Source organism: Camelina sativa, chromosome 10, assembly GCF_000633955.1.
Source record: "Camelina sativa cultivar DH55 chromosome 10, Cs, whole genome shotgun sequence".
NCBI classification, from domain to species: domain Eukaryota; kingdom Viridiplantae; phylum Streptophyta; class Magnoliopsida; order Brassicales; family Brassicaceae; genus Camelina; species Camelina sativa.
The window spans coordinates 23,539,767-23,549,408 of record NC_025694.1 but is presented as its reverse complement, the minus strand read 5'-3'; the positions used below and the strand labels follow the sequence as shown (position 1 = coordinate 23,549,408).

Below are 9,642 nucleotides of genomic sequence, written 5' to 3'. Positions count from 1 at the left end.
AGAGTAACCAAATAAGTTTCAAAACACAAGCCTTATTCCAGGTAACTAAATCCCTTATCCCTAATCCTCCTTGATCCTTTAGCTTTGATATTGATTCCCAGGAAACCCTTGCAGAGTGGTGTCCTTCCAGACCACCTTTCCACAAGAAGGCACTGCACATGGAATTTATCTTGCGAATGCAAGCTTTTGGGAATAGGAAACTTGAGCACCAGAAGTTAGATATCCCTGCGATCACCGTATTTATTAGCACCAGCCTTCCAGCAAAATATAAGGATTTAGAACACCAATTGTTGATTTTTCCCTTTACTTGTTGTAGTAATGGCTCACAGTTCTGAATAGTAAGTTTCTTTGTGCAGAGAGGTACACCAAGGTAACAAACAGGTAGGGTACAATGGGGAAGACCAGTTGACGAACTGATTAAGTTATCCTCTGCCTCAGTTAATCCACCACTATAGTAAGAGGACTTTTGGAGACTAATAGCCAGACCTGAGCGCTCCTCAAACCCTTTCAGAACATGGAGGACATTTTGTACCGAGGTGAGTGATCCATCCATAAATATGAGCAAATTGTCAGCAAAGCATAGATGAGTAAGTTTGGCAATGTTGCAGTTGTGGTGATATTGAAACTTCCCATCCTCCGCAGCTTTATTCAGCATTAGGGAGAGGTTTTTCATGGCTATGACAAAGAGGTATGGTGATAGGGGATCCCCTTGCCTCAGTCCTCTTCTGCCCTTAAAATATCCTTGCACCGTTCCATTGTAACCAACTGTGAATTTGTTGTACAGATGCACGCTTGTAGCCATCGAAGATTCTGGTTCGGGATCTCAAGTGCCTGCAGACAAGTAAACAGAAAGTCCCAGGAGAGCGTGTCAAAAGCTTTTGTGATATCTACTTTAATCACTATCCTTTTCAGGCCTTGTGTTTTATGATAACCGGTAACTATTTCAGCAGCAAGGATCGTATTCTCTAGTAGAAGCCTGTCTTTAACAAAGGCCATTTGGTTTGGCAAGATTAGTGATGGTAGTAATGGTTTAAGCTTGGTTATAAGAAGCTTGGATACTACTTTGTAGAGCGTATTCATACAAGAAATTGGTCGGTAATCCCGGATCGATGAGGCACCTGGCTTCTTTGGGATCAGTGCTAGGATAGTGGAATTAGTTGAGGCTGGAAGGAACGATGAGTGAAAGAACTGGGTGATTGAGGCTATGACTTCAGGCTCAAGTGTGTTCCAAGCCGACTTGTAAAATCCAGACAAGAATCCATCGGGACCAGGCGCTTTGTTTGGATTTAGTTTATGCATTATCTTGGTGATTTCTGAAGGAGACAGAATTGCAAGCATAATTTGAGTATGATGACTTGAAGTTCTAAAGGGATTCAGATCCTGGAACCATGCCATTGAGGACCAGATGGGACTTTGAGGTAGAATATCAGGTCCTAAGATGGTCTTAAAGTGAGAGATTGCGTGGTTACTCATCCTTTCAAGGTCTAAGAGTAATTCACCAGTGTCCAAAAGGAAGGATCTGATGATGTTGTAGTTGGCATGAGATTGGCACATCTTATGAAAAAGGAAGTATTCAAATCACCCTCTTTTATTCAATTAACCCTTGACTTTTGTCTGAAATAGCTTTCTTCAATAACTCTCAAGAAATTCCATTTGGTGTGAAGGTATCGCTCTCGCTGAAAAGTTGCCGTGGAGGGATTTTGTAATTCCTGCACCTGCACATCCATCAACAAACGATTAGTTTCACTCACTCTCTCTTGAATCTTTGTAAAATTCTCTGTTTAAGTGTTTGAGCTCTCACTTCATAGTCTTTTGCTTCCAGCATAGAGTTGACAGAGTGAAAGCAAAGCTTTCGGCCTGAGTCCAAGCTTCCTCTACAAGTTGGTGAAAATTTGGGTGTTTCATCAGTTAGTTGAAGAATTTGAAAGGTCTAGTTCCGGCTTTTGATAGTTGGTAGTCAAGGTCAACAAGGCTAGGAGTGTGGTCAGATGGCATAGGAGGGAGGAAGGTAGCAGTGCCATTGGGGAATAGAGTGAGCCAGTAGTCATTTACCAGTACTCGATCAAGCTTTTTCGCAACAGGAGAAGCTGGCTGGTTGTTGGTCCTAGTAAAAAAGGGCCCTTGAAATCGTAAGTCAAACAGATCCAACTAGGAGAGGCAATCACTTAGCTCCATCATTGCGCTTGTTAGGAAATTCACATTGGGCGAGGAGTGTTCTTCAAAATGAATGATCTGGTTAAAATCTCCTCCAACAAGCGAAGGACAAGTGTTAAAATCTCCTCCAACAAGCGAAGGACAAGTGTTAAAATCTCCTCCAACAAGCCAAAATAAAGTTTTCAATTTTTACATTCTCCAATGGTTGAAACTTTTTCATTAAACAATTTGTATAGCTAAAAAGCGGTTGAGAAAAATATATTTTTTTTTATTTCAAAGATTTTCATTTCTCGTATGTCTTCCAAATTTTTTTTTTTCATATACAACTTTCAAGATATATATACTTTTTACTATTTTTATTTTTATTTATTTATGCTTTATACAAATCTCAATCAATACTCAAAAATTATTTAAAAATGATCAATATGCTTGAAAAAAAAAATATTTACCCTTGTCCAGTTTATGTTATGGTGATGGTGTTATTAATACATTGTGTTTTGATTTGGAAGCACCAAATAAACTAAATAATTAGTAAGATGACCGTGAATGTGGCTTCGACATCCATTGGATTTGCTTGTGATTTGGTACCTTTTAGCCCATGTCTACAATTTCTATTGGTTTTGTTGTCGATATTTCTATCCCTTTTATCTGTTTTAACCATTGTTTGTAGTTTTTTTGATTCGCTAAATATCTAAAATTTGTAACCTCTATCCTTGAATGAATGAATAGCCGAGGCTTTTGAACAAAAAAAATTAGTAAGATGACAATGCTACCAACAAAATGATATATTTGTTTAAATTACTTAGTTCAAATGGAGATGTATAGAAACAATTGTTACTTGAAAAATACCTAAAATACACTTGTATCTTAGATTCACAGCGCATCGACTACCTTTTTTTTAGTATAATATAAATATGTATATATAATATGCAAAAATGATTTCAGTATATGTAACGTTTGGTAGAAAGTAAAACATTTACTCTAATAAAAAATTCAGATAATAATCTATAAATAACAGTACTATATAATTCTGCTAAGAATATAAATATTTAAATGAAATGAAAAAAGGTTTAGGTTTACAGATAATAGATTATAAATCCTGTAGAAATTGTCCCATAGTGAAAGAAAACAAAATAAGTAAACCATGGAAGCGCATAGTTCATAAACATGATCTCAGTTCCGTCCACTCCACATAGACATGAAGCGAATGGAGTTGGACACGATATCTTACATTTATTACAACACGATATCCAATCCACATATGATCTCATCCATCATTGTCTGAAAATGGACAAAAGCCTAAAATGAACGAACACTCAGTCTCTAAATTAGTTTATCATCACATCACTTATCCTCTATTTGTGTCTGTTTTTTTTTTTTTTTTTTTTTTTTTTTTTTTTTTTTTTTTTTTTTTTTTTTTTTTNTTTTTTAACGAATATAAAGTCATTCGTTGACTTATAAATGTTCCAAGTTTATGGGCTTTTTAGTGGCCCATCACATAGATTCCAGATCTTTTTTTTGTTTATTTCCTACCTACTAAAAGAGATCTGATCTGATTTAAATGCGCTTGACCAGTATCATCCCTTACTCTTTTTCGTTTGTCTCTCCCAATTTCAGTTCTTCTTCTTTAGTAACGTTTATTTCCATATATCTCTATCCAGATACAAAAAAAACAACCCTTTAAAAGAATCAACAAAAAGTTTCAGTTTTTATAAAAAAAAAAGGGGGTTTTTGTAACGTTTCTTTCCAAATCCGAGAAAATAGTGAAAAAGATGTCAACTTTGAATTGACCTCTCTTTTTTATTTTATTTTTTTTGGGTGAGGGGTTTGGGGGGATCCGATGAAGAAATTGAGAAGCTATTACTCAAATGTGAGACATCATCAGAATCATCATCAACAACAACAACATCATCAGCACAAATGGATATTTTTCCCTCTTTTGATTGGTTCAGTCTTCGCTTTGTTCTTACTCTTCCTCACAACCCTAACATCACCATCCGGAGCCAGGTTCCTCCCTTTTACCCGACCCGTTTTGTTATCCGGATCTGGTTCATCAGCTTTCGTTGAATCCAAGATCAAACCTCAGCAAGTCTCATCACTCCCTTCGCCTACACGTTTTGCTTACTTGGTTTCTGGATCCGCCGGCGACGGCAAATCTCTCCGGCGAACTCTTTTGGCTCTTTACCATCCGAATAACCGGTACGTTGTTCATTTAGACAGAGAGTCTTCTCATGAGGAGAGAGAGGAGCTTCATGGGTACATCAAGAACTCGTCTTTGTTCTCGAGGTTTATGAATGTTCATATGATTGAGAAGGCTAACCTTGTCACGTATCGTGGCCCTACGATGGTTGCGAATACACTTCACGCTGCTGCGATTTTGCTTAGGGAAGGAGCTGATTGGGATTGGTTTATTAATCTTAGCTCATCAGATTATCCTCTAGTGACTCAAGATGGTGAGAGGTTTCTCAAAAAGATTGAAACTTTTGGTTCTGTGTGACTTGTGTGGAGGATTCTTCACTAAAGATTTGACCTTTTTGTTGTTTTTGTTCTTGTATCAGATTTGTTGCATATCTTTTCGCATTTGCCGCGGGATTTGAACTTCATTGATCATACGAGTAACATTGGATGGAAAGCGTAAGAGGATTATTAGAGTTTGGAGTTTTTTTTTGTTCTCTCTCTGCTGTTTTCGTATAGTTCTGAAGCTCATATTTTGATTTGGTTGTTTCAGATCACAAAGAGCTAAACCGGTTATTATAGATCCAGGACTGTATTTGAACAAGAAGTCTGATGTTTTTTGGGTTACTCAAAGACGAAGCATTCCAACAGCATTCAAGCTCTTCACAGGTGCTTCATCTCTCTGAGACTTAACAGTTCAAGACTGTTTATTGCTAGTCAAAACTTTATAATCTCTGAGCAATTCATAGACTTTGATTGTTTAGTTTCGGTGTTTCTTACATTTGCTACATTTCTCATTGGTTGAACAATGTGGAATCATTATTCTTAGATTGCTAGACAAAGCTTTCATCTTATTCAATACCTTTGCTGAGTATTTAAGTTGGTGTTGTGTGATGCCTTTGATTGTTGGGAAGACTTATGTTACATTGTGTTGATTTCAGTTTCTCTTTAACTAACAAGTGATTCTTGGAAACAGGCTCTGCGTGGATGGCGTTATCACGGCCATTCATAGACTACTGTATTTGGGGTTGGGATAATCTACCTCGTACCGTCTTAATGTATTACTCGAATTTTCTCTCATCTCCGGAAGGATATTTTCACACTGTTCTCTGCAACGCTGAGGAATTCAGAAACACGACAGTAAATAGCGACCTGCACTACATATCGTGGGATAATCCGCCTAAGCAGCATCCACACCATCTCAACCTTGCAGACATGACTAAAATGGTAAATAGCAATGCCCCGTTTGCAAGAAAATTCAGAAGAGAAGATCCTGTACTTGATAAGATCGACGATGAGCTGCNGGATTCTTCACTAAAGATTTGACCTTTTTGTTGTTTTTGTTCTTGTATCAGATTTGTTGCATATCTTTTCGCATTTGCCGCGGGATTTGAACTTCATTGATCATACGAGTAACATTGGATGGAAAGCGTAAGAGGATTATTAGAGTTTGGAGTTTTTTTTTGTTCTCTCTCTGCTGTTTTCGTATAGTTCTGAAGCTCATATTTTGATTTGGTTGTTTCAGATCACAAAGAGCTAAACCGGTTATTATAGATCCAGGACTGTATTTGAACAAGAAGTCTGATGTTTTTTGGGTTACTCAAAGACGAAGCATTCCAACAGCATTCAAGCTCTTCACAGGTGCTTCATCTCTCTGAGACTTAACAGTTCAAGACTGTTTATTGCTAGTCAAAACTTTATAATCTCTGAGCAATTCATAGACTTTGATTGTTTAGTTTCGGTGTTTCTTACATTTGCTACATTTCTCATTGGTTGAACAATGTGGAATCATTATTCTTAGATTGCTAGACAAAGCTTTCATCTTATTCAATACCTTTGCTGAGTATTTAAGTTGGTGTTGTGTGATGCCTTTGATTGTTGGGAAGACTTATGTTACATTGTGTTGATTTCAGTTTCTCTTTAACTAACAAGTGATTCTTGGAAACAGGCTCTGCGTGGATGGCGTTATCACGGCCATTCATAGACTACTGTATTTGGGGTTGGGATAATCTACCTCGTACCGTCTTAATGTATTACTCGAATTTTCTCTCATCTCCGGAAGGATATTTTCACACTGTTCTCTGCAACGCTGAGGAATTCAGAAACACGACAGTAAATAGCGACCTGCACTACATATCGTGGGATAATCCGCCTAAGCAGCATCCACACCATCTCAACCTTGCAGACATGACTAAAATGGTAAATAGCAATGCCCCGTTTGCAAGAAAATTCAGAAGAGAAGATCCTGTACTTGATAAGATCGACGATGAGCTGCTTAACAGAGGTTCTGGGATGGCTACACCTGGCGGTTGGTGCATTGGAAGCAATGAGAATGGGAGTGACCCTTGTGCTGTTATTGGTGACACTAATGTTATCAGGCCTGGTCCAGGTGCTAAGCGGTTAGAGAATCTGGTCACTTGGTTATTATCTACTGAGAATTTCAGACCAAAACAGTGCAAGTGATCTGAATATCTTAGAGAACGCCATCAGAGAGATTGGTCGAGTGTAGCAGTTTTGATTATTTGGGATTAGATGTGATTTAGGATCTGATAGAATCCCTCAGTTAGTCAAGAATATAAGTGAAGATACAGAACAATTAGGCTATGGCTGTGGGAAGTATTTGTCTTGTTACTCCACACAACATGCCTTTTTAAGGTATTGTTGTAGTTCGAACATTTTTCTCAAATTTATCAGATTGGAATTTTGAGATGTTGAAGTGTTCCCTTTGTGAAAATTTTGTACTCTGCCTTTTTATTTTCTTAAAGTTAGTGTCCATTCTTCCAACTTCTAAATTCACCAAGTCGTTTCTCCTGTTTGTAGCTTTATACGTTGTGTTGCACAGACTGAGACCGAACGCAGATTGAGCCGGTCACTTTTGATCTTTACTGTCCAATTTTTGTTGTTGTTGTTGTTGTTTGTTGGAGAATGTCACTTTATATTTTCAACAAAAAATTTACTAACAAAGTACAATTTCTAACCCTATTATTTTAAGTTTATTAGTTAGAGACAGAATTAAATTCAGTGTATTATAAAAAGGATTTATACATTTTTCTTAACACGTAAAAATGGTAGTAGAATGATTCTTTGTGAAAGAAATACTAGGAAATTAGTAATTTTAAAACAAAACCGAATATTAAATAGGTTGGTTTTCTTTCCTCTTACTTAATTATTTCCAAACCGGCCTGATATTCCGGGTTTTAGTAATAACATTGGTTTTTTAATTTGGAGAGTATTTTTGTTTTTTAAGTGTGTGTTTGTATTGGGGATTGCACAACACTAATAAATAAGATTTCAAGGAAAAGTTGAGCTGGTTCATTTATTAACGAGATAATTTGAGGTCGTCACTAACAAAAAGTCAAGATTAAGTTCGTCAGTTCACAGGAAAACTAACAAATAGAATAATGACGAGCTCGGAAGAGCTCGGAAATGGAAAGAAAACAATAACAGATTTTGATGCAAAGTATTGCTCTCCGGGTACAGTCTGGAAGTCAGGATGGTAATCCCAATAAATGCTCTCTCATTTTATAAAGGACTGTTGACGTATGGTTCCCTAGGGTTCTCATCGTGAATTTCCGAGATTGCCCTCCGCAAAATATTAGTGGCTTTCTCCCAATTGTGTCTGGCCAAAATCATGATTAAACTGCTTTGTTGGACCGAGTGCCATATTGGGCGCATCCCATATCCAACAATAGTTCCCCCCCCCCTTAGTTCGGAGAGCGGCAGTTCTTCTGCGATCAGCGGGCATGCTCAAATTGTTTGTAATATGCCTGTTTGGCACAGATTGTCTCAGGTTGCTTCTAGGGGACGAAATTGCTACAGTGACTTCTGCAAATGTCGGGCTCGTCTCTCGAGGGATACCAGGAATGTCCAGCGGTCTTTACTTCGAGTGCGGTATTCAATGAATTTCCTGAAAAAGAGCAGGTCGCAGATCAAGGTGATGGATTTTGCAGTAAAATTTCCGTTTTATTCACTTATTTATATACTCTCCATCTTTTCCTTTTTCTCCACTTTGTCCACTTCATAAAGAAGGTAACTTTCTCTCTGTAGTCTTTTACTTTTATGTTTTTTTTTTTCTTTGCTCCTTTCTCTCTCTATTCTTCTCTCTCGCTTGATTGCATCTCCAGTACCCTAGCTGTCGGATCTACTAGAGATAGCCGATTGAGATTTGAGTTGATGGCTGCTAGCGATTTTTCGTGCGTAGATTTGGAGATCGGCACAAAAGAAATCGAGGACGGCACTAATAAAGTTGAGGTCGGCACACTTGAATTTGAGGTCGGCACAAATGAAGTCGAGGTCGGCACACATGAATTCGAGGTCGGCGAGGAAGGAATTTGGGACAGGAAATTTGTTTGTGTGGTCGGCGCTCCTTGCAAAGTTGTTGATCGGCACGACCCATTGATTGTCGAGAGCGGCGGTTCCGAGTTCGGCTTTATGTCCAAGAGGAGAGATCGACAAGACTTGAGTGAGGTTGGCGGAATCAGAACCGGAGGGTCGGATTGTTTTCGGGAAAGAGGTATCCCCATTGAGATCGACCTCAAGGTTGGCGGGGTTGGTAAATCTCGAGCTCGGCATCACGAGATCGACCAGCCGGGTTGGAGCGAGGCTGATGTCGGCGGTTTCCTCGAGGGTGGCGAGATTGGTGAATCCCTAGGTCGGCATAATGAGATCGTCCAGCCGTGTCGGAGCGAGGCGGAGGTCGGCATTTTCCTCAATGGTGGCGAGATTGGTGAATCCCTAGGTCGGCATAATGAGATCGTCCAGCCGTGTCATAGCCTGGCAGAGTTCGGCGGTTTTAGTTCTCGAGGTTTCTTGCCCGCTCTCAATGTTTGGAAAGATGGATTCCCTTTAGATGGAGCTGAGGTCGGCACGGAGGGTCCCAGAGATGGCGACATTTCCCACGAGACTGATTCCAACTCTGATGATGGCGATGTCGATCTTATGATGGGAGGTCGTGAGGTCGGCATGTCTTGCAGAAAGGAAGGTCGTCCTTCGATGAGCTCCCGAGTCCCAATGCATGCGCGTGGTAAAACTCTTGCGGGAATCAAACGCGCTTTCTACAAAGAGTATAAGACTTATAAAGACGTTTTCGATGATGTTAGTGTCAGCATTGGAGCAGAGTGTGGAGCTCTTGACAGTTTGTCCGGTAACAATTTTGATGAAATCCTCGAGTTCAGTGAAGACAACGAGAGTGGCTCTGGTGGGAGTCCTATGGACGTTGTCCCAGTTGATGATGTTGATCCGAGATCAGCTGTTCTGGGCCTTAGTGCTATTCCGATTGGTCCCGATGTCGATCTTGTTGCTGGTCCGACCGAC

At 39.2% G+C, this 9,642-nt stretch overlaps 1 protein-coding gene across 1 annotated transcript; it reads left to right on the top strand.

The window, feature by feature from the left end:
* LOC104719695 (beta-glucuronosyltransferase GlcAT14A-like) lies at window positions 3,727-7,078 on the top strand. Its single transcript, XM_010437658.2, has 4 exons — window positions 3,727-4,607; window positions 4,713-4,788; window positions 4,883-4,998; window positions 6,278-7,078. Exons 1-4 carry the CDS (start codon window positions 3,995-3,997, stop codon window positions 6,790-6,792), a joined length of 1,320 nt encoding a protein of 439 aa, XP_010435960.1. The 5' UTR covers window positions 3,727-3,994; the 3' UTR covers window positions 6,793-7,078.